The 24,805-nt window shown below is 48.9% G+C and overlaps 1 protein-coding gene across 1 annotated transcript in view; it reads left to right on the forward strand.

Moving 5' to 3' along the window:
- Positions 1-20,765, forward strand: part of OLFM3 (olfactomedin 3) — an 84,713-nt gene extending 63,948 nt beyond the window's left edge. The window contains exons 2-6 of the mRNA XM_059673366.1: positions 4,767-4,913; positions 9,019-9,174; positions 11,530-11,749; positions 17,789-17,895; positions 19,026-20,765. Of these exons, the coding sequence (XP_059529349.1) occupies positions 4,767-4,913; positions 9,019-9,174; positions 11,530-11,749; positions 17,789-17,895; positions 19,026-19,703 (1,308 nt within the window). The 3' untranslated portion in view covers positions 19,704-20,765. The remainder of the gene's footprint in view (positions 1-4,766; positions 4,914-9,018; positions 9,175-11,529; positions 11,750-17,788; positions 17,896-19,025) is intronic.
- Positions 20,766-24,805: the final 4,040 nt, after the last annotated feature.

Raw genomic sequence — 24,805 nt, forward strand, 5'->3', positions numbered from 1 at the left:
TCCCCACCTTAATTATTCAAGATAATTGCTCATACTTTAGAGTTCCCGTGGTGAAAAAGAATGAATCTGTATTTCCTAGATTAAGATCATCAAATGTTAATGCTGTAAAGGCTCTTAGGAACCATCCAAGCCAGGAATTTCACACTATTTTTAGCAGCAATGCCTGGCTATATGGCTATTTTATTCAAATCCTACATAAGCATACTGAATAAATATAGGGTGTCCCAAAAGATGTATATGCACTGTGAATGAGTATAAAGGCAGTGCTTATTAAAACACATTTCATTTTCAAAACTGAGCTTATCAGCTGTTAACGTGTGTATACATCTTCAGGGGGGAGCGCCCTGTATTTGTCGCAGGAAACTTGGAGTGGAAATCCAATATGTAAAACAGGTCATTAGTCACACAAATAATTCATGATGGGAGGAGACATTTCCTGGGCCCGCACCCTTTGCCCCCTCCCCCCACAATCAACCCCTTGGCCCAGTCAAGATGGGGCCTCGGTCAGCACTTTGAGAAACGCCCAGGCCCAGCCAGAGTGGTGGCTCGGTGGCTTAAGCATCATCCTGTGCCCCATAGGGTTGCAGCCAGTTTGATTCCCTGTCAGGGCACATGCTTAGGTTGCGGGTTTGATCCCTGCCTGGGGCATGTGTGGAGGGTGGTGTGTGTCTGTCTCTCTCGCTCTCTCTCTCTCTCTCCCCTTCCCTCTCCCCCTCTTTCTTTAAGCACATCCTCGGGTGAAGATTGGGAGGGGAAAATGCCCAGAAACTCAGCATAAAACATAAGACCTAGCAATGGTCCACCCACTGATTTTGTTCCCTTCAAAGGATCGGAATCCTGGCCCTTGCCTGGCCCTCCACCTGGGCCCCGATAAATGACTGCCATGCCTTCCACAGAAAAACCCACTCTTGTCCCCGGAGGACATCACCGCCAGCTTCTCTCTGGGTTGCCAAGGGCCATGTGCTTCCCTGCTGCTTGGAAAACGCCCTCCACCCACCTGGGGGCGCCTCCCCTACAGCGCAGCCCTGTCTGGCTACTGACAGATGGACTCAGACCGCCCACCAGCATCTACCTGCAGAGAACGGATGTGATGAGCTCTGGGCTTAAAGCTGGAGAAACCTGACATTTACTAAATGGGTGACTTGCGGGGGGCAGGGGGCAGGGATTGCTTACATTTTTTGAGTTTGTTTCCTGATGAGTAAAATAAGATACTGTCTATTTCTAGTCTATTTCTAAAGGAAGTTGATTCAAAAGAAATGAAGCTAATACAGGGTAAGATGTTTTCTAAACAGAAAAACCTCCTGTCACGCAAGGCATTGTATTAATTTCTACGTTCAGCCTGGTCTCCAGGACCCTTCTTTCCTGGTACAGAGCCCTGAAGTTTGGAGGTAACTCTCGTATAGTAGCTTTATATTTACAAAGGCAGTTTTGCAATTAAATTATAAGCAAAGAATGCAGACTTGACACCCGATTGTTGAAATTATCATTTCATCCTCCTATGTAGAGCACTCTTAAATAGTTCATGACTTTTGTAATATTAAGAGCTGCTAAATAGTTCATTTAGTTCTAATTAACACAGAAGGTTCAAAGGGACTGCATCAGCCATCACTGTGATGAGCAGTGTTTTGGAAGGTAACAAACTACACACACCCTCCGGGTTCAAGTGCAGGGTTTCACAATTGTTAGCAAGGCTACGTTCATGGCGCAGGGAAGTTCAGGTCACTGGTGGTTCCCTGTTAAACGTCCAGGCTCTGCCTCAGACCGTGCAAGCACCAATCCCAGCTCTGCTGGTCACCCCCCTTGGAGCAGCTTCCCTCCTGTCTCCAGGCCAGTTTGCTCACCTACAAAATGGGCAGAAGAGCATCCCCTGGTCTATGAGGTCCCTGCCACGCTTAGGCAACAGCACCGGTGCGCTGCCGCGCAATGGCTAGAGCTCCGGGAGAGTCTGCTATCACCTTACACGCGTGAGACCGCCACCTGAAGACTTGCTCTTACAAGTTCAGACGGAAGCAATCTTTTCGCAGAACCAGCTAGTCACTTCCTTACATGGGAGGTTTTCGTTGTTTTATTTGGATCCTCATTTTAACGCAAGTGCGGTGCCCTAGAGGAGAACACGGGAGCCGTCCATGAAACCTCCTAGAATCATCGCTATTCCTGGAACGGGGATCTCCGTCAGACCCCGCAGAGCTGTGGGGACCCCCTCTCTTACTAGCCTTCCTCCCTCTCGAGTCACCTTTTCATGGCCCCGGAGGGAACATGCTGCATTTGGGATCAGTTAGACCAGCGGTTCTCAACCTGTGGGTCGCGACCCTCTTGGTGGTCAAACGACCCTTTCACAGGGGTCGCCTAAGACCATCCATCCTGCGTATCAGATATTTACATGACGATTCATCACAGTAGCAACATGACAGTTATGAAGGAGCAACGAAAATAATTTTATGGTTGGGTCACAGCATGAGGAACTGTATTTAAAGGGCCAGAAGGTTGAGAACCACTGGTTTAGACGAACTCTGCAGTAGAGAGCTCGGGCTCTTTACAATGATTCCTACAGGGAGACGCCTGCAAGTACAGGCGAGGCTGGCGTCTGTGCTTTGATGAAGCAGATGCTCCGGGGAAACGCGAAGCGAACATCAAACCTATTCACCTCCCCGCGCTCCTCATTCCAGGCAGCACCTGACCCCTGACCCCTGCCCGGCCGTGATCAGCACCTGACCCCTGATCCCTGCCTGGCCGTGATCAGCGCCTCACTAGTTAGCCCAACACTTGGCAGGCGGACACCAATATTAATGCTGCCAGGTTTCATCATCGCTGTTTGCACTGCTGTTAAAGGTGTTTTAATATTATAATTGGGTTGGCCCTTGCTCCTTCATCCGAAAGCTAAATTTATTCGAGTGACGAGCCTTAATTTCCTGACATTTTTTGAGATTTGTGTCCCATGCTAGAAGCCTAGCTGCATCGACAAAACCTATGTCTGGATATATTAATCCCATCCTGCTCCTAAGCTTAAACCTTTAATCATATCATTGAAACCACTGCTAAGCCGTTTCCATCTCCGGTCCATCGGTAATCTCTTTGCATTGTTTTCTCCTTTAGTACAAAAGGAATATTCTTTGAGAACCTCTCTGACTCTAATAATATATAATTCTGAACACATCTTTCTATCCTAACTGGATATTCAGGTATAAGTCCTAGGAGGAAGGGGTGAGGGAGGATGAAAAAGATAGAAATAATCATAAATCCAACCCCCCAGAAATAGGCGAGGCCACAGGAGACTTCTATGAACTACCCAAAAAAGGCGTTTGTGAAAGGAGCCCAAAAAGATGGGTTTGTTGCTAAATCCCTTGAAAAGAGAAAGACCTGTGTGCTGGCTGATGGTATGTGCCGAGCTGGGGCCCAGGACAGAAGAAACAGGAGATGACAGCTGAGAATCCCAGAGACGGAGATGCCAGACCACGGCGGATCTGTGGGGAGAGGATCTACCTGGTGTGTCCTTTTAAGAACTGGCTTCCAACGTCTAGATCAGGGGTCCTCAAACTTTTTAAACAGGGGGCCAGTTCACTGGCCCTCAGACCACTGGAGGGCCGGACTATAGTTTAAAAAAAATCTATGAACAAATTCCTATGCACACTGCACATATCTTATTTTGAAGTAAAAAGACAAAACGGGAACAAATACAGTATTTGTATTTGCATGTGGCCCGCAGGCCGTAGTTTGAGGACCCCTGGTCTAGAGGCAAACAGAGCAGCCCCGTAACTCTGGGCATTTTGCAAGACAGTGCTCTGCTGACCTCCAGTCACATCCTGTTCCAAGCCCCACGTCAGCGACCCACCCCAGCCCCTCTCCCAGCCTTCCGGGGCCTCGCTCCTCCAGATTCATATAGACGCCTTCCTTTCTAGACAGCATCCGTCTTCCTCTTCCCTGGCCATAAAAGACACGCCTCCCTGCCTGCTGAGTCCCGGAACCAGAGAGGGGCGCTGGGGATATCGGGTCCCGGGTGTGGACGTGAGCCAGCGCTCGCTAAGGCGGCCCAGGGATCTGTGTCCGCAGGAAACACAGTCAGAGCAACTTGGGTGGCCGGTCGCTTTTCTACATCCGTGTGACTGACCTTCAGAAACAGCTGCCTGGCCCAGCCAGTGTGGCTCAGTGGTTGAGCATAGACCTCTGAACCAGGAGGTCACGGTTTGATTCCTGGTCAGGGCACAGGCCCGGGTTACGGGCTCGAATCCCAGTGGGAAGTGTGCAGGAAGTAGCTGATAGATGTTTCTCTCTCATTGATGTTTCTCTTTCTCTCTCCTTTGCCCTTCCTCTTTCTCTAAAAATCAATAAAAACCTATTTTAAAAAATAATAATGGGCCCTTAATACACGGGCAACTCCTTGGGATAAAGCTTAGCTTCAGAATATCACACATGAGTAACAATCAGAAAAGAACCTATTGCTAATTCCCACTATGGTTGAGAAAGACAAGCCATGGGAGCTTACGGAGAAAGACTGGTCATGTGTGTCTAAGTGGTTACCAGATGCTCCTCAGGCAGCATTTGTCTGTCCACAGAGCACTGCGGAGGGGCAGGCGGTGAGTATCAGTCACACGGAGCCTACAGGAAGAGAACGGCTAAGGAAGGTGTAACTGCATGAGGCTATGCCGCCCATGCAACCCGTCTCCTCACTCTCCTATTAACTGTAAAAATACAACCAGACTTTGTCAGAAGGATGCTTTGCTGGCCCTCTCCCCCGCTCTAACGGGTCTGTGTGTGCTCCGTTTCCCCAGACGCAGGTCAGCCCCAAGGAGGGGTGGCAGGTGTACAGCTCCGCGCAGGACCCCGACGGGCGATGCATCTGCACGGTGGTGGCTCCGGAGCAGAGCCTGTGCTCCCGGGATGCCAAGAGCAGGCAGCTGCGCCAGCTGCTGGAAAAGGTATGTGCGCACGGAAATCCCCCTTCCTTGCAAAGGAAGTGGGGGGAGGCGGGCGTGGGGGTCAGGGTCCTCCCAGTGTTTGCTCCCGGAAGGAGTCCCTCGCGCTTCCTGCTCTGCTGATGTGACTTTTCACTGCTCCCAACCCCGTCTTCTAAAGATCGGCTCTCTGTCATCTGTCTTAATGTCCAGTGTGTCTCCTTAAAGGAAAAAAAAGGTAGGAAGTCTTATTCTGCTGCCAGAAATGGAGCCTCGACTCTCAGAATCACACCAGGCTCCTAGAGCTCCTACTTTGGGATTCCATTATGAAGCCTGCAAGGAAGCTAAGCTAATGGCTCGCACTGCATAAGCTCTCAGGATGGATAACGAAGAAGTCCGAGTATTTATCAGCGCCTCTAAGGCAGTGGTTCTCAACCTTGGCTGCACATTAGAATCACCTGGGAATCTTTTTAAAATCCTGATTTCTGGGCCTCACCCTCTGGAAATTCTGTTTCTTTGTTATGGGGTGGGGCCACAACATTAGTAACAAAGAAACAGAATTTCCGGAGGATGAGGCCCAGAAGTCAGGATTTTAAGAAGATTCCCAGGTGGTTCTAATGTGCAGCCACAGTTGAGAACCACTGCTCTAAGACGTGCCTTTGAGCATCACGTGCTTCAGTTTCACTCAATAGCCTTCGCTCCACATCACGTACTGAAGCCGGCCCCTAACAATCAACTGCTGAACGGCCTGCATTTCCTCTTTTACAGACACCAGTCAGCTCATGAAAGGTTATTGATGTGTGGTGTGGGGAGAACAAAACAAAACAGAACAACAGTGGATGGTTCTTTCCATTCTTCTCATTCAGACTTTGCCTGTGCTGGGCCCTTCCTACAGCCGCACAGCTGGGGTGGCCAGGCTGGCGGGGGATTGGGGGGGGGGGGGTGGCAGCAGCTACAAGGTTAAATGCCATCGGGGGCGATACGATACATCAGGTGGACATCACTCTCAACAACTCATGCGGTGCCATATCCATCCACGCAACTGAACATCCAATAGGAACTTTACAGAAAGTTCAGAGAAGCTAGAACAATGAAAGTGCTGAATCTCTGAGTACAGACATCCCAGCTTATGCCACTCCCAGGTGCCCGGTGGCACACAGGACCTGACCTTCACATTCCCCACTGACCAAGCATGACACGTGGTAGGAGAATGCTGTTCCTGCCGGCGATGTTCATAACAGCTCCTGTCTGTTCTGTGTCCACCCCCTTCCGACCCTCAGAGCAGACATGGTTGCCTCTCTCAGTTCCCTAAGAGGAAGCTGGTGCTTGTTGAGGTGAAACCACCTTGCGACGTCACTCACTGGCAGGCCGTGTGGCGACGCCACTCCAGTTCTGCATTTCCTCAATGCCCCGCGGGTGCCCCCAGAATGCCCCGGCGGCCCGCATGCCTAGTTAAGTGCTGCCCTGCCCAGCATGCTGAGCAGTGTTTGTACCAGTGAATGCTAGGACTGCCAGCGGTTCCACATGCCCCGGGTGTCAGATGCCCAATCTAAAGTTGCCCCCTTACCAAAGCTTGCCAGCCGTGTAGTCTCCCTGCACAGGTAAACGCGCCTGCGCTGTCCAGCTCACTCATTCCCCAAGTGTGGCTTTTGGAACAGGCTGCCAGCGACGGACTCACCGACGAAATGATTGAGAGACACTGCACAGGATTCCTCGCTCTGAGGATTTCCACCACGCCGTTCACACAGAGGCCCTGTGAAGCCCCACAGTAAAGAAAGCTATTTATCTGTGTTAACCCCGCGCCATGTAAACATGCGAAGCTGCTGGACTCTTTTCCCCAAGGGGCTGCCGCACTGATGATGAAGGAGAGTGAAATCTAAGTCGATTTGCAGTGACGTTTCAAAGCCCTCAGACATTTGATTCACACAAGGAACCAGGAGAGGGAGTTCCAACAAATTATCAACGAAGGGGGACCCCGAGCTTGCCATGCCCTGCGGAGAGGCTGTGGGCACGGGGACACGTGTGGGGAGATGGACAGCAGGGCGGCAGGGCTGTGGGCACCGGGAGATGGCTGTGTGGGGAGATGGACAGCAGGGCCGCAGGGCTGTGGGAACCGGGAGATGGCTGTGTGGGGAGATGGACAGCAGGGCGGCAGGGCTGTGGGCACCGGGAGATGGCTGTGTGGGGAGATGGACAGCAGGGCGGCAGGGCTGTGGCACCGGGAGATGGCTGTGTGGGGAGATGGACAGTAGGGCCGCAGGGCTGGGGGCACCGGGAGATGGCTGTGTGGGGAGATGGACAGCAGGGCAGCAGATGGCTCTTCTCCCGGCGCGTGGAATCCTGGGGACCCAGCCTCCGGTGTCCCCGGGAAACTGACTCTCCGTGGGTCCCCGAAAACAGTGGGAAACTAACCAGTCCCGGGACAGCCAGCGGGAGAGGCTGAAGGCAGCCGAGCAGGTCCTGTCCCAGTGGACAGCTCTGTCTCTAGCCACGACCCGCGGTGGCTCCTGAGATCGTACACGATTCTGCCGTGCAGAGGCCAGACCAGGACTCGGCACACGTTCTCTCCGAGCATTTTCCCGCCACACAGTCAAGCTGCACCGGAGCTCAAGGGGGCGGGTCAGCGGCAAAGGAGCAGGGAGGCTGTGTCTGTCCATCCAGACCCCTCGCCTGCCCTCGCTTCCTCCCTGGGCACGGCCTTCCCGGAGAGGCTCGCCGTGCCACGATGGTGGGCTCATACACACGCCGTGTTCACGCGTGCACTGTCCTTAACATAAACAGCGCTTCTTCATTCGTGCTGAGCCGCAGTGAGGCTCAGGAGTGGTTGAGAGCCTCACATTTATCCACGATGCAGCCACGATGCTCGCGATGTCCCCTCGGTACGTCCGTGCTGCACTGAGGACGGGGTATAAGTGAGGCTTTGAGTGCAGGAGCGACTGTCCGTTAATAAAAACTCGTACTTGGAGTCCTGCGGTCACTCCTTCTCGTGTGAAAGGGAATCACACACTTACCTCCCTGGAAGCCTGAGATGACCCCCCGACATGGACTGGGCTTTTCCGACTTGTTTTTCTCCCGGAAATTCCTCCATGTTAAGCGTCGCTTCTCAAAATCTCACAGACAAAGGGATCACTTGGGGATCCTGATGAAATGCAGATCCTGATTTTCGGACAAGATTCGGGGTCCTGGACAAGCTCCCAGGAGGATGTGGCGGGAGATGCTGCCCGGTAGACAATACCCTGGGCACCAAGGACACGGCCCGCCTTATCCTCTAACCTCGCGCGTCCTCCTTCTCTCCCCGAGCCCGTCCACAGCTCCCCTCCCCTGGCCTTCGTTCTGGTTCCAGAATGTCGCTGCCACAACTGTGAGCGCAGTCCTTTCCCGTTTCTACACGTTTCCTGGGTCACCTGTGCCCCGCTTCTCAACAGCCTGGGGCTCAGGGAACCTGGGGCAGTGCCATCCACCTAACACGTGTTGCGTGCCCACCTGCCCAACTGCCCACCTGCTACCGCTGCCTTCTCCCAGGTCTGCGAGAGCAGGCTCCACGGTGAGGAGGGCCCAGCAGGGTCTGGGAGCTGCCATCACATACCTGGGTCCGTCCCCCTCCCCTCTGTGTCTGTTCCCCTCACCTGTGGGTCCATCCCCCTCACCTCTGGGGGTGTGTCCAGTGCCTCGAGGTGACTACACCGCAGTGAATGCATTGAATGTCTGTTAGGCACTCCTGACACCCACAATGGCTAAGCACCCCAGATCTCGAGGTCAGAGGTCAGTGTTAGTACTCACAGAAACAACTCATTTTAACCTTCAACAAAATGGGGCACTGATACGCTTACGAAGCCTGGAATAAAAAATCTATTTCATAAAATGTCTTTTTCTGACACGTTAAGTCCTCGCTTATATCCAGTCATTTCTAATGTTCGGATGCCCGTTGCATTACTTCCTGCCTCAGTCTGTCTCTTACTGAATTCTTTGACTGTTTATCATGGAGAATTGTCCTTCTAGAAATGTGTCACGTGGGATTAAGGACCTGGGACTTCAGTTCTCCATGTTGATGCCCTTCTTGCTGTTCCGGGGGTGACCGCACAGACCTGTGAACAGACGCTGATTGATGGCCAATGTTCTCGTTGAACAGGTTCAGAACATGTCCCAGTCCATCGAAGTCTTAAACCTGAGGACTCAGAGAGATTTCCAGTATGTTCTAAAAATGGAAACCCAGATGAAGGGGCTGAAGGCCAAGTTCCGGCAGATTGAAGACGACCGGAAGACGCTCATGACCAAGCACTTCCAGGTGGGTCCACGCCCGCGAGCTGGTCCAGCCGCGTGCGACGCCGAGCGGGCCGGGCAGCCAGCGTGGCTCGGCTGGAAATCACTGAGCGGCCCCTCCGGGCAAGGTTCAGGGCTCGCTGGGGACGCCCGGCAGCTCCCACCGGCCCTGGCCATCAGCTGTGGGCGCACAGGAGACTGGCTATCACAAAGCAAACCCTGCGAGAGCTCGGGGAGTGTCTGCATAGACGTACAGGCACTCCAATGTCGATGACAAGGGGGAACCGGAAGGAAAAGTAATAATTCAACGTAGCAAAGTTTTTTTCCCCTGGTGAAGTTTTTATGCCCTCATATGAGAAATATCAGGAATATATACTATTAAATGAGGCAGTACTACCATTATTAACAGCCATAGAAAGAGGGTTGCTTTATGATTTCACCCCAAAACCAGTCTTTAGACGTTCAGTTGTTTATGGGCAATTATTTAGAAACGCTGGGAACGGAGAAGAGGTGCATGTGGACTTTCATTAACTATGAATGACAGGGTCATCGATGAAAATAAACTGACTGGGATGATGCCGTCTGCACCTCTACTGAAAAGGAACAGTCCGCGTTGCAAAGACACGGCACGTCGTTTCAGAAACACGCTGTGGTTTTGTAAAGGTCACAGCCCCGTTTCCCGGCCGGTCAGGAAGCGGGAGTCGTGCTGGGGGTGAGGGGGCAGGTCTGAGCGCAAGCTCTCACCGAGCCTCAGAAGCGCTCTCCACGCGTCAGGGTGAGGGCCGGATGTGGCCAGGAACACGCAGTGGTTCCTCTGCTTCGCATGGGTTACCAGGAGCCTGGGCAGAGGGCAGAGGAAACAGAATTGCACTGAACCGCATTTAAAATTCCACCTAAAAGAACAGGAGGGCAAGAAGGCTGAGGGCATTGGCCGGAGAACGGGCTAAAGCGATGAAGCATGAGGTTTCAGTTGAAGAAAGATGCAAGCAAGGCCTGGGGGGTTAAGGAATTAGAACAAATGAGAGCAAAGCCTAGAAGATACCAGGAATTGAAAGATTGTTGGGAATAAGAGAAGGAGTGAACTGGGAGAATAGAGAAGGGGTGGGAGGATGGCAAACAGAGAAAGATCCAGGCTGGAGAGCAAATGAATTCATTTTAACCAACATTTATTGAGCAGGTCCTGTGAGCAAGGCAGGGCTGGCCCTCTGGGGGTGGGGGTGCAGTACGTAATCTCTGTTCTGTGAAAGACAGCTGACCAACAGGCAGGCGAGATGGACAGCAATTAGAGGCATAAACATTGCTCGGGTGCACAGAGAGAAGAACTTTGCTTAATTTTGTTTAGAGAAGATCAGAGAAGAGTTAGAGGAAATATTCAAGAAAGCCATTCTGGACTAGTGGCTCCCAATGTCACCCCAATAAATTCAATTAAAAAGGAAAATAAAATAAAAGTTTAAACCACTAAGTAGGTTTTCTCCTCCCCGCCCTGGAAGGTGGCAGTTGTTCTGGGTATCACACTTGAGACTGTCAGTGTCCCGTGAGGAGCTCAGGGTGGGGCAAGAGAGGCAAGCACAGCTCTGCCATCCGAGCAACACAGTGGGAACCGCAACTCTAGGCGGAAGCAGTGAGCACAGATCTGCACTCTTCTGCTCCAACCTTTCAAACCTCTGACGGGCATACTGGCTGCTCCCTGACAAATGCAGGGAGTTTCCAAATTGACTGCCAGTAATCACATTACAAATGTTTTTGAAAAGATCCAGAAGTATAAACACTTATTATTATTATTATTTTTAGTTCAGGGGGAAAAACCTGCCATCAAACTTGGGACACTGCACTGTTCTCTTTTCAGTGTTCCCACCGTGGAACGGAAAACCCTTCATTGCGGCAGTTGCTGCATATAATCGGCAGCAAGTGGTACCGACAGAGCCAACTCTTCGCGTTAAGGTCCTCGTGGGGCAGCGGTGCTCCCCCTGAGGCCGCAAGATGCGCGGCCCAATGCGCCTCTTCCCACTGAGCCTCGGAAATAAGCGTGCTCCGGGGCTCCGCCTTTTGGCTGTAATGTGCGCGCATCTTTCTCATCAGGACGTCTCTGTCCCCTCCACTCCGCAGGGACACAGGGACACGGGCCAGTTCGAAGCATCCTGAGCTGGCAGGGCAGGTAGAAGTTGTCCCCCAAGAAACGTAAGCCCATAAAGCAGGGCAGTAACAGGAGCGCCTGCTATTTGAACGCGTTTATGCTAATGGCATCTCCTCGGAGTCATTTTAAGATGCGAATTTTGAATCCGTTGTCATAACCGCCTGTGAGGGTCCAGGGACAGAGCGCCGCGCTGGTGGGTGGGAGCCAGGGGGCGCCAGGCGCTCAGGGCCCGCGCTGTCCCCGCAGGAGCTGAAGGAGAAGATGGACGAGCTCCTGCCGCTGATCCCCGTGCTGGAGCAGTACAAGACGGACGCGCGGCTCATCACCCAGTTCAAGGAGGAGATCCGGAACCTGTCGGCCGTGCTCACCGGGATCCAGGAGGAGCTGGGCGCCTATGACTACGAGGAGCTGCACCTTAGGGTGCTCAGCCTGGAGACCCGGCTCCGCGACTGCATGAAGAAGCTCAGTGAGTAGCGCCACGGGCCGTCCGCGCTGTGTGTCTCAGTCGGTTCCGTGGAAACTGCGTTCCTACGTTGTGGGGGTGGTCAGACGTGCCTCGTGTCGGGGAAACCAGGGCTGGCCTTCCAAGTGCAAGGTAAGTGTTCCTCAATGGCTGACGCGCCCCTGGGAACGGAGTGGCCTGGGACTAACAGTTGCCTAATTCTCCGATCGCCTGTAACATTTGAAATAAACAGCCTGGCGATAGAGCCGATTCCACTGGCTAATGGAGGTGTGTTTTAGTCCAGGCAGACGGTGCGCGATGAGTGATCACTGCTGGGCCAGGGCGCAGGGGAGGCACTTCAGGGAGTGGAGTAAGTCAGAGACTGCAGGAGAGGGAGTGGCCCTGGGCCAAAATGTGAAGCCGCAGTGCTGAAAGCAAACCCAACAGCTGCCCTTCCTGCAGAGCTGCCCACGGCCGCTCTGACCCGCTGACGGAATCAAAGGAGGCACCTTCCCAAATCGGCAGCTACACACCGTGAGTGAGGGCCACGCAAGCGTGCGGGCCTGGACTGCAGTCCCTGACTCAGCCGGACCGAGGGTGCAAGCCCTCCCGCTGCACCCAGGAGCTAGTGACCCAGCCGGAGCCTCCGGGGACTAGAGTAACCTAACGCGGCGTGAGCACATGGTAGGGAACTGACTGTTAGTAGTTGACATGACGGGGCAAGGCGGGGTGGCAGGGGGCGGGGGGTAGAGGGAGGCAGCTCAACCACAGAAAAGTGCTCTCTCAAGGTCAAGAACACTTTCTGGAGGAGGAAATACGCTGGGAAGAGGAGTAAAGAAGTTGAGAAAAATAATTTCTGGCCAAGAAAATCTCAAAGGATACATGTAACACTTGATCAGTAGTGTTCAAGTGTTTTAAAATAAAACCTGCATGAGTGACAAGAACATGTTACCAGGGGTGGGCAAACTTTTTGACTCGAGAGCCACAATGGTTCTTAAACTGGACCGGAGGGCCGGAACAAAAGCATGGATGGAGTGTTTGTGTGAACTAATATAAATTCAAAGTAAACATCATTACATAAAAGGGTACGGTCTTTTTTTTTTTTAGTTTTATTCATTTCAAACGGGCCGGATCCGGCCCGCGGCCCATAGTTTGCCCACGGCTGCGTTAGACTCATCAGTTCACTCTGCCACTCCTGCATCTCGCCATCCACCTGAGCCTGGGCTGTGTGTGCTGAGCCCAGGCGTGTACTGGCCTCCTTGCTCTTCTCTCCCGGACTGTTCACTACACACCGACTCAACCAAAGCAAGGCCAGGCCCCAGGAGGTCGTACCTGGTGAATACCGTAAGCCCTCCCTGAAGTGGGCCCGTGGAATTCTTGTGGGAATAAATGGGAAAACTCTTGGGATTGGCTTCATTTTAGAAATGAACTTTACCTCTAACATATGCAGGCTGGGCAAAAGTAGGTGGACAGTGGTGAGTATGCGAATTTTAAGATAATTAAAAAACAAATGAGCCTCCTCACCTGCAGGGTCTCAGCGACTCTACTAGAGAATTAAAGTTTGGGCGAAAAATAGAAATTTGAAAAAAAAATGCTTCCACAGCAGTACACCCTCGTGGCCTGAATGGGGGCCGCTTGATTTTCTACTCTCAGAGCCGAATAGAGAAGTCCCCTGTGCTTAATTACATCGGACCGTATTCCCAGACATGCAAACTGTAATTATATGCCTGTGAGGATTTAACTGAAAAAGCACAGTGAAAGCTTCGCCACCCCCTGAGATCACCGACAGACATTTAATGTCGCTGATAACCAGGCTTCCAGCCCTCTCCCCGCCTGCAGTCACTTCTCCCTCAGGGCAACGGTTCGGTGCCATCTAGTGAAGTTCAAGGCGCATCCTTCCCTTAACACAGCCTGCGGAGTATCGGCAGCGTTCAAAACTCCAGATCCCAAGTAACAGCACTTGGCTTGTTGTCTCTGCCATGTTCGTGCCAAATTCCTTTCAAAGGGGAAAACAAAATGTCTAGGTGGTAATAGTCAAGTTTGCACATTCAACCAATACTGAATGAGCCCCGGTGTGTGCGGGCACTCGGCCAGGTATTGGGGAGACGAGGCTGAGCGGCAGACAGCCCCCCCCCCCGTCAGGGAGCTGCCATTCTGTGGGGACACAAGCACATAGCAGAGAAGTGCAGCCGTGTTGACAGCCTGCTGCGCGACAGGCACCATGCCAGCCTCTTCCATGTGGTCGTTCCAATCACCGCGAGAACTCTGGGTGAGGCCTTATTATGCAATTGATTGCAAACAGATTGTTCGGCTTAAAGTCATTTGCAATTTATTGGAAAACAGACGGGTTTGGACACATGTTATTCTTGGTCCTGCTTGCCACACACACACTGCAAACTCATTCTCATGCCTGTTCCATTATGGCAACCGTTATGTTCACCCTTATCACCACCTTCCCCCGGCACTAGAGTTGGTGCGTTAGACATGAAAATAAAAGGTTAAATAATAGAAACAGATTTTACCATCAAATGGATGGTTGAGGTAAACTCATTACAAACAAGTAGCTTCAAAGGACGCACGTTAAAGATCAAATCATATCTCCTCGCCACACGTTCTCCAATGGCCGTAAGTAAAAAGAAATGAGATTCTGGAGAAATACTAACTGTTCCATGTAATTTACTCATATGGACATGGCCTTGGGATTCCAAGTCAGAAGCCATTAGTCCGGGCCATCGCAAGGTACAATGATATATTAAAAGAAAGACACAAGAGAGAAGACAGAAGTCTCCATGCTTTGTTGATCCAAACAACTGCTCTTGCTGCTGAATCCCAAATGACGCCTTGTCCTGAGCTGCCGTTGGATCAGCATGGGCTGTAGCTGATATCACAAAGTCCAATGTCTAGAAGGCATCAGAGAAAGACAATGGCGACGATCTTCAACTACCTACTCAGTATATTTTCTGAATAGATAAAACCATACACACATAATATATTGTAAAATGCTAATATTTTCACGTGTCTCACTGCCAGTGAGAGCTGAGCGGGAGAGAAATCAATGAAGCAGAACCCTTCACTTCGCTCTTTGCCATCCATTTCTGCCCAACATTTGTCTTCCCGGCGCTTGGGAAAATCACCCTTTCCGTCTGGCTCCCTTCGTCCACATGGAGAGTGAGAGTGAAGTGAGAAAGATAATTATGTCTTGGAACAAGAGCCAGTGAGGGTGAGCCAAGACACAGAAATGACTTCTGTTTATTTTACTTCATGTTTACAATCTCTACATTTCATCAGCAGCTGACAAGACCAGTGTTTACTTCACACAGAGACCCACAAAATTATAACTACAAAAACAGCCAGTTTTTATAAATTCCTGAAACTTTAATTTCATTTGATGAGATGAATTTTACCTTAGGAGTCCAGTAACTATTTGTTAGGAGGAACTTCTCTCAACAACGAGAGACTATTCTGTTTTTTTGCTTCCTGAGAATAAGAGATGATGGTGATGACCATGATCTTATCCTGATGGTGTGTGTGTTTTACTACCACCACAAATGCCACCTTCTCCCCATCAGCATATTAAAAGTTTATTGATCCCCCATCCATTCAACGTTTTCTCGGTGAGATTAACAGAATGTCAAGCTCTAGGCTGTCCATCTCATGGATGAGGAAACCATCCCAGAGAAGAATGGCACAATCCAATATTATCGGATGACTGACTGTGGTGCCTTAGATTAGAAACCAGCCCTCCTAACACCCACCTGAGCATTCTAACCTGGATGGATGCACTACACACAGAATATTTCCAGGGAAATTGTGGAAGAACAGAGACAAAAAAAAAACCATATAAAAGGACAGAGGCGTGGTTACTCATGGTTACTAAAATAGATTAAATTACCATCTACTCGTGAGTTCATTTATTTAATTATTCTCTCTTTTACATCATCAGTTTCTCCCTATTAGATTATTCCTAAAGGCAAACAGTATTTTCTTAAACAATGAGATCAGAACAATGGTTAAATTTTTGAAAAATTGTAATGATTTACTAGATTATAGAGAGCTAGCTTATAGAGATTATAGGAAACTAAACATGGAACATGGAAGATTAGTTGAACGTGCTTGGTTCTTTCTAGGTTTGACAATTTATGGGTATGTCTGTAGATGAGTAGAGTAAACGTGGCTTAAAATACAATAAATCTCAAGTGACCTAAGGATTCAGGCTTCGTCTGAAATAACCTCCTCACTTAACGTTCTGTGCCAGTTGAATCAAAAAGGAAAATAAAAAAAGGAATGGAAAGGATGGGCATAAGTAGTAGTAGTTTAAGAAGTTACACCATAAGGACATACAGAAGGCCGAGAGACATATGAAAACATGCTCAAAGTCACTAATCATCCGAGAGGTGCAAATCAAAACAACAAGGAGATACTATCTCACACCTGTCAGAATGGCTATCATCAACAAATCAACAAACGACAAGTGCTGGCGAGGTTGCGGAGAAAAAGGAACCCTCGTTCACTGCTGGTGGGAATGCAGACTGGTGCAGCCACTGTGGAGGACAGTATGGAGTTTCCTCAAAAAGTTAAAAATGGAACTCCCATTTGACCTAGTGATCCCACTTCTAGGACTATATCCCAAGAAACCAGAAACACCAATCAGAAAGGATATATGCACCCATATGTTCATAGCAGCACAATTCACCATAGCTAAGATCTGGAAACAGACTAAGTGCCCATCAGCAGATGAGTGGATTAGAAAACAGTGGTACATCTACACAATGGAATACTACGCTGCTGTAAAAAATAAGGAACTCTTACCATTTACAACAGCATGGATGGAACTGGAGAGCATTATGCTAAGCGAAATAAGCCAGTCAGAGAAAGATAAATATCACATGATCTCATTCATATGTGGGATATAATGATCAACATAAACTGATGAACAAAAATAGATCCAGAGACAAAGGGCAGGGGAGCGGGGGGAGGGGTTAGAGATCAATCAAAGGACTTATATGTATGCATATTAGTATAACCAATGGACACAGACACTGGGGTGGTGGGGGCCTGCCCTCAGGGGTGGGAGTGGCTGGAGGAGGGGTCAATTTGGGAAAAGGGAGACATATGTAATACTTTAAACAATAAAAAAAAAAGTTACACTATATAAACCTATTTTTATATAAACCATAAATGAACCCACAAGGAGATGGTAATTTAATCTATTTAGTAACCATGCCTCTATCTGTATCAACTTATTTTGTCAATCTCAACACTTAGCATAGTCCTGATACAGCAGAGCTTCTCAGCAAATAGATGGTTCAGTGAATACATGATTTTATTTAAATAGTAACTACTGGTTTAACTGCTGACCTATTTCAGAGGAAATGCCCATCACTACTAGAAGGAAGCAGAGCCATTCTCAGTTTAGGCACCCGAAGGGCGACTCCGCTGGTATAATTCCTGCCTCCATTCCTGGCCTGAACAGCCGGCGGCTCAGCAGCACCCCTCTGCCATATGGTCACACGCTGGATTCTACCCAAACACCACAGAAGCCGAGACACCCACGCCACCCACTTGCTGCCGCTTTTTGGAATTGTTGATTACGTGAGATTCGTGGCACAGATAACTGCCAAGGAGAATTCTGAGGCAGATTTTTAACTAACCCATCCAACTCAACTCCTGTGGATGTTACATCTACATAAGCGGGATCCAGAAGATCATTTAAACCCAGAAAACAAAGCAACACCTGAAATATGCACACGTCAAAGGGAAAATGAGCTTTATGTCTTCTTGCTAGTTTTTCATTTGATCATTTTGAATGGCCCGAGACTGATGTTATAAATATCCAAACAGCCCTTGGCAGAAAAAATGTTCCCCACCCCTGATTTAGAGTACTGAGAAAGCAACTCTTCACTGTTCAAACCTCACTGTACGACACCCGACATGAGTGATCATTCATTCAGAACGTGTGTTACCAACCCCATGATTCAGTGGCCCTTGCTTTGCTCCTGTGAGTATGTGTGTTGGAATCACTGCCCGTGGTCACCTAACGTGTTTATGTTTCTCTAATTTCAGCGTGTGGCAAGTTGATGAAAATCACAGGCCCAATTACAGTCAAGACGTCTGGAACCCGATTCGGTGCCTGGATGACTGATCCTCTAGCATCCGAGAAAAACAACAGAGTATGTGTCCTCCACAATTGCTTTTGCTTAGAATTATGTTTTATTTATACCTTTTTTGTCTACTGGACTGTTAATTTTCTTTAGGGATAGAGTTTCAACTTGAAAATGGTCACATCACTGCAAATATTGTCAATTTGATCATATTAACACAGCTACAGAGATATATGGCAAATTTATTTTAGTAAAATGTTCTATCCTATCATTCTCCAATAGAGTGAATCTAGTTTTTGTTTCAGTCTTGTTTTGCACTTCACTGGGCAAAAATTACAAGAGTACAAAATTCTCTTTATATTTCTACTAAAACTTGCTCCATAATATGAACACACACACACACACACACACACACACACACACACAGTAAGGGAAATACTTGAACTTACCAATTCACAAAACAAACTGAAATATTCCTGGAGTCTAGAGTTAACTTTAAGGGAAATAGCACTGAAACTTTGGGGGTGGGGAGGTATTTTCATAAATCAGAAACACATATATTATGTAAATCAATATACCGCCAACTTACCATCGCTCTGGGCATGTGCTATTGCAAAACTTACTATACATTAAGATTCACAGGGTCACATCCAAATGAGATTTGTAGCTAGATTAGTGACATGGTTGTGTTAAGAGGTAGGTGTACCTAGAAGCAGGTTCAATGAACAAGGGTTAGTTAACTAGAAGGTTCTGTGGCATCCATAAAGGAGAAATATGTTCAATGGTGTAAAGTTAGACCACACATTTTTTCAGAGCGAGTTGCAGAATAAATAAAGTTGCTGAAGGCGGTATTTTTGCCGTTATTGATCGCATGGATCGATCAGGTGACTAAACAAAGTGATGTGATTTGTACTGACACATGTCTGGCTCACTCCATCATGGGCACTGAATGGTCTAAAAAAGAAAGGACAAGAAGCAAATCAACTTCAAGGCAGCAAATTTAGCTGTTTCCTTTCCGCATAGTTCATGCCACTCTCTTTGCAAATGCCCGCAGTACCATCGGCCCTAAGATAAGGTGGTCTCTGGCGCCTGGGCATCCTGAGACGGATGTGTGCTCTCACTGCCTTTATTTTGGAATTCTCAGGGAAGTCCAGAATTTAGGTGCTCCATTTATTTATTCTTTCTCCCCATCTTCCCAGGTCTGGTACATGGACAGTTACACTAACAACAAAATAGTCCGGGAGTACAAATCCATGGCCGACTTTGTCAGCGGGGCTGAATCAAGGACCTACAACCTCCCTTTCAAGTGGGCAGGCACCAACCATGTGGTCTACAATGGCTCGCTCTACTTCAACAAGTACCAGAGCAACATTGTCATCAAGTATAGCTTCGACCTGGGCAGGGTGCTGGCCCAGCGCAGCCTGGAGTACGCCGGCTTCCAGAACGTCTACCCCTACACCTGGGGCGGCTTCTCCGACATCGACCTGATGGCCGATGAAATCGGGCTGTGGGCCGTGTATGCCACCAACCAGAACGCGGGCAACATCGTCATCAGCCAGCTGAACCCCGACACCCTGGAGGTGGCCAAGAGCTGGAACACGGGCTACCCCAAGCGGAGCGCCGGGGAGTCCTTCATGATCTGCGGGACCCTGTATGTCACCAACTCCCACCTGACCGGGGCCAAGGTGTACTATTCCTACTCCACCAAGACCTCCAGCTACGAGTACACGGACATCCCCTTCCACAACCAGTACTTCCACATCTCCATGCTGGACTACAACGCCAGGGACCGGGCACTCTACGCCTGGAACAACGGCCACCAGGTTCTGTTCAATGTCACCCTCTTCCACATCATCAAGACCGAGGACGACACATAAGCGAGTGTAACCTGTTTCCACCGAGCTACACCGTGTCATTTGTGACCCATTCCCTAGGACTCCTGTGGTGTTGCTTTTCTTCCTTAGAGTGTCCCCGCCCTTTCCCCAAAGCATTTCTATCATCACGTGGGTGTTCCGGAAAATTCCGCGGGGCCCGCCTCAGTGAACCCATTGGACACACATCGGAACTCCTGCATTCACAAGGCCTATCATGTCCTTGTCATGAGAAGCACTACGGAGAGCTTACGTGGCTAAAGTCATACTTTTGCAAAAGATTAATGGTCTGCCTTATACTAGTGTCAGAGACTAATGGTAGCTTCAATGCATGAATGTCTCTCTCTCTCTCTCTCTTTTTTTCAACTCTGCCACTTCTTACTATATGTCTCTAGCTCCACATCAGAAAACATTCTGGTAGGAATCAGAAGAAAAAAGGAAGAAAAAGGAAAAAAGCACTTTTCCCCCATTCATTTCTAAAACAGACGTCAGGATTTCATTTACACGGGGACGAACACGCCGTCTCGCTGTTCCCCGGTCCTCTGGCGCGGTGCTGTACAGCCATTTTTAAATCTCTTGCTAACATTTGATTGGCAACCTGTATTTCTACCATTGTGACCACCATTGTGCAATTGTATCTCTTCACTTCTGTGACAGTAAGTGATGTTTTTTTATAAACGACACTGAAGTTCAATCTCAGTGATCCTCCTGGGTCCATGTCCAAGTGTGGTCCCAAGGAAGTATCTTCCCGGCTTCCCTTTCCCATGGTAGTGTAAGCTAAACAGGAAAGCAGACCAGGCCCCTTCCTTCCAGTCTTTATTTGACCCCTGACACACAATGGACCACGGACGCGCAAGGCCACACAGACTCGGCACGGGCGAGGCAGTCTGCTCACCCTGCTGAACGCAACCCTTAGTCACACAAATTAAACTCGAGTTGACTATATTCCTTCATGATACGACCAAACAAATTTTGTTCTTTGTAATGAAATATCTCAGTGTTTTAACTTATATTTCACACACAACTTGCAATAATGTAATTCCTTGTGCCAGCACTAGAAAAGTACATGAAGCACATATAAAAAGTCTTTAAAAGATTTCTGTAATATCATCTAGATTCACATGATAAACTCGGGAGCGGTTATTGGCAAGATGTGTGCAAAAGAGAATGATGGGAAGACTTGGGAGTTGTCTGTGCCATTTAAATGTGCAAATGACCAATCTGGAAGGCAACCCCTGGTCACCCAGATTCTTTGTGTGCAGAAACAATGCAACCAAAAAAGACAGCTTTCATCAGATTTGGTGTCACTAACTCCCAAAACACATTCTCAATATATATATCAAACACATTGTTGAGTTTGGATGGACTTTCCATATCTCAAAAATCCTTACCTGACGCCATTTTACAGAAACTAGTACGTGTTGGTTTTAAAATTTAAAAAGTACAGAGTATAGTAAATAAGATGTAACTTAAATGGTTGTAAATGCTTAGTTTCACACATACATCCTACTGTAATTTCCTTCGTAAAGTAAGGATATAACCTTTCAGACGAAGCATTGTGTAAAGAAATGCTAGTGCTTAAGAAATTCATTTCCATTGTCACAGGTAAACCATCACCCTCAAATAGCTCACTGTCAGACACGCAGGATAAAATAACCCAATCTTGAAAGTGTCCAAGTTTAGCGAAGCTTTCTCTCTCCCTCCCTCCCTCTCTTCCTCCTCCTCTCTTTCCCTCCTTCCCTCCCTCCCTCTCTGTCTGCCTGCCTCCTGTGGTCCTTTGGTGATAGTGCCCTTCTCTTTGAAAACATTTATCTAATTTCTCCTCTGCTTTTGGGCGTTAGAAAGTTTAGGGGATCTGCTTGTTGTCGTACACTCGCTACAAAAATAATCAGCCAATACTTTGAATATCAAGAGTTTGTCTGAAGAAAAGAAAGTCAACTGCGGAGATGAATGAACTTTGAAGTCAAGGGCCTCTACCTAACAGCCGGGTTGTCGTTACTCGCTTTTGTTTTTAAAGAGATGGATATGGCGTCATGTACATGCCCACCAGGACTGAACAGCCTTTTGGGAGACACGCCGCTTGTGAAGCCCTTCGCCTGCCGCGTGGGGCCCGGTCACCTTCTCCCCCCCCCCCCCCCCCCCCCGCGCGCGCACTGCCCGGGGACGCACAGGCGCCAGGACTGCACTGGGACCGGGAACGTGAGCGTGAAAATGGATCTGCATTAAACACTCACAGTTCAGAAGCATTTTTCTTCATAAGTTATCAGTTTTGTGCCTGAAATAAATAAGAACTTACTCTCATCACTGTTTTATTTTTAAATCTCAAATAAAATAAATTTTATGAGGGAAATGATGAGCATTTATAAATTGCTCACATAAACCAATCAGTAAAGAAAGTCTTTTTTTTTCCCATCGCCATTTATCCCTTCTCTGCCCTCTTTCACCTCCCACGCCCCTTCCCACCCTGCAATCACCACACCACTGTCCATGTCCATGAGTTCTCTCTCTCATTTTTGCTCAGTTCCTCCACCATCACCTCAACTCAGCCCCCACCAAGCTGTCTGCCTGCGCTCTCTGAGGGACTGTCCTCAGATATCCTGGCACAGGGTCCGACACAGAATCATCCCACAGCAAAGGCCAATAACCAAAGAAGCGTCAGAGTGAGTCGTAGAGTAACCACCTTCCCTGTCTAAACACACTACACATTTTGTTCCACTCTGAGGTCATGAGAAATTAACTTTCCCAATGTATTTTATTGGGAATAGATGTCCATCAGCTCCTAAGGCAGTGATGGCGAACCTTTTGAGCTCGGCGTGTCAGCATTTTGAAAAACCCTAACTTAACTCTGGTGCCATGTCACATATAGAAATTTTTGATATTTGCAACCATAGTAAAACAAAGACTTATATTTTTGATATTTATTTTATATATTTAAATACCATTTAACGAAGAAAAATCAACCAAAAAAATGAGTTCGCGTGTCACCTCTGACACGCGTGTCATAGGTTCGCCATCACTGTCCTAAAGTAAGACTCCTAATACATGGACCGGAGTGCCAAGCAGATAAAAACGGACTTCCTTTGCTCCCTTGGATCAGCTGTTCCCGCAGTGATGCAGTCAACTTCATTCCAGAACAAGGTAGCTGAAAGGGGCTACCGTCCTTATTTGCATTATTTCTCTCCTTGACACCCATTTTTTAAAGAAAAAAAATCTACATTTTTGCCCACCCAACTCTTGGGTCCTTATTTTGCCTTCTTACCCCTGTAAGTAAAGACTGCGTGTAGATATGGACTCTGGTAGATCACACTGGGTTTCACCCAAGGGGCCTCTCACCTGTCATTCCCCTCCCTGGTCCTGGGCTTGCAAGGGGTGCGCCCATAAGCAATGTGATGCTCGTCAATCTTTTTTCCTGAGAAAATGCATCTTGTCACGCCTTCTAACTAACACCAGTGGGGACCCTGGCAACTCTTCCGCAAGGCAGTGCATTGTTTCTAAAATTAGGCTTAGCTACCCGTCTTTGAGCACATTTCTCGGTTTCTGTAGATGAGAGTGTTAACTGGATGGGTAGTTACCCAACGGTTCCCTCTAGAGCTGGAGGCCATTCTAGGGGCCCCTCAGAGTCGCCAGAGGGACAGAGGAACTTAACGGAGGTGGGGCAAGGGCGTCCAACTGTCCCTCACCACCTCCCACAAGAGCAACCTCACTTTTGTCTACTTTCTAGAATGTTTCTCTTACATGCTTTCATTGTCAGAAAGCATTTCTGTTGTTTCACGTATAAAAACTACTTATCTAGGTGGTCCCCAGGGTCTGGCTCTAACTTCTCCGAACCTGTGATTCTCAAAGTCAATAAAGGATGTGCATGCATGGGGGCTCAGATGCTTGCATCGCTCAGAATGAAAGGGAAGACACCACAGGGGAAAGAGAGAGGAAAATCAGCTACTAATTGGCTTGAGCTAAGACGAACAGTTCATATCGTTCTATCACTCGACTGAACCCTGCTCCCTCACTAGGGATATTCTGCTCGCAGAACTCAGTTCAAAATCCATGGCTTCTTCCTCCTCACACTCCTCTGTCAGGAGCTAACTAATGATGCTAAAACCCCCTCCAATGAACCCCACATTTGGACCAGCGTTTCACTGCATCAGCTCCCACTGAGTGCTACTCTGGGGGAACCACACAATTTCTAGTGGTTCTGAGAAACAGCGGGAACTAAGGAATCCCCAAAGGAAAGTGGAGTATGCATCATGGTACAAACAGGCCCGGACTACGCTGAAATTCCTCCTCACGCACGCCGTAACCTCTCTAGGGCTTTCTCCAGGCTGATTTCAAAGCGTCTTTTGTCCCCTGAAAACCCAGCATTTCAGTTCCACCAAAACAAGGGAGGCCAGTTCAAATCAGCATGTGGCATGATGGGAGGAGAGAGAGCAGGCGACGCGAGAAGGTGAAGTAAAGCTTTCAGTCAGAAGGCCGGGAGCTCAGGGTGCACAAAGGTTCATCCTGAGCTGGGACGACCCGTTCCTTCGTTGGGCAAATATTTGCAGTGTGAGTAGGGAACGCCAGGCGGGCCTGTGAAATCCACCGGGCGGGCTGCCGTGGACAGAAAGTAACTCCGGCCGCTCGGGGGCTGCTGGGAACCCCGAGTCCGCAGCACTCCACAAGCTGTGCCGGGCGTTTGGTAAGAGCGGGGAGCGACACTGACCCCTCCTTAAACGCTTCTTGATGGGACCCGGCTGCAAGAGTCAATGCCATGCCCTTGGACCTGCTCACTCATGCCCAACAGCAAGTAAGTGCCATCCCCAGGGCCCAGGCTGCCTTTCTCATGTGTGTGCCTGCGCTGCCTGCACGAGCGCCTGCCTGACATGGAGCAGCTTCCCCATAAATACTAGTGACTGCTGAACGAACGAACCAACCAACGAAGCAACCAATTGTTAGAAACTCAGCCATGACCTCAGTCAGAACTCCCGAGTGACTAGCTCAGCCTCTGACGTTACTTAGTCGTTCATTTCCTCATTGGCTTTTAAAGTGCTTTAGTTATTTTTGCGTTTGTATTCATTAATAGGACTAAGTAGTTGTCTGTTTAAACACAGTGATTAATTTAAGAGAAACTT

Source organism: Myotis daubentonii, chromosome 18 (assembly GCF_963259705.1).
Source record: "Myotis daubentonii chromosome 18, mMyoDau2.1, whole genome shotgun sequence".
Classification (NCBI taxonomy): Eukaryota; Metazoa; Chordata; class Mammalia; order Chiroptera; family Vespertilionidae; genus Myotis; species Myotis daubentonii.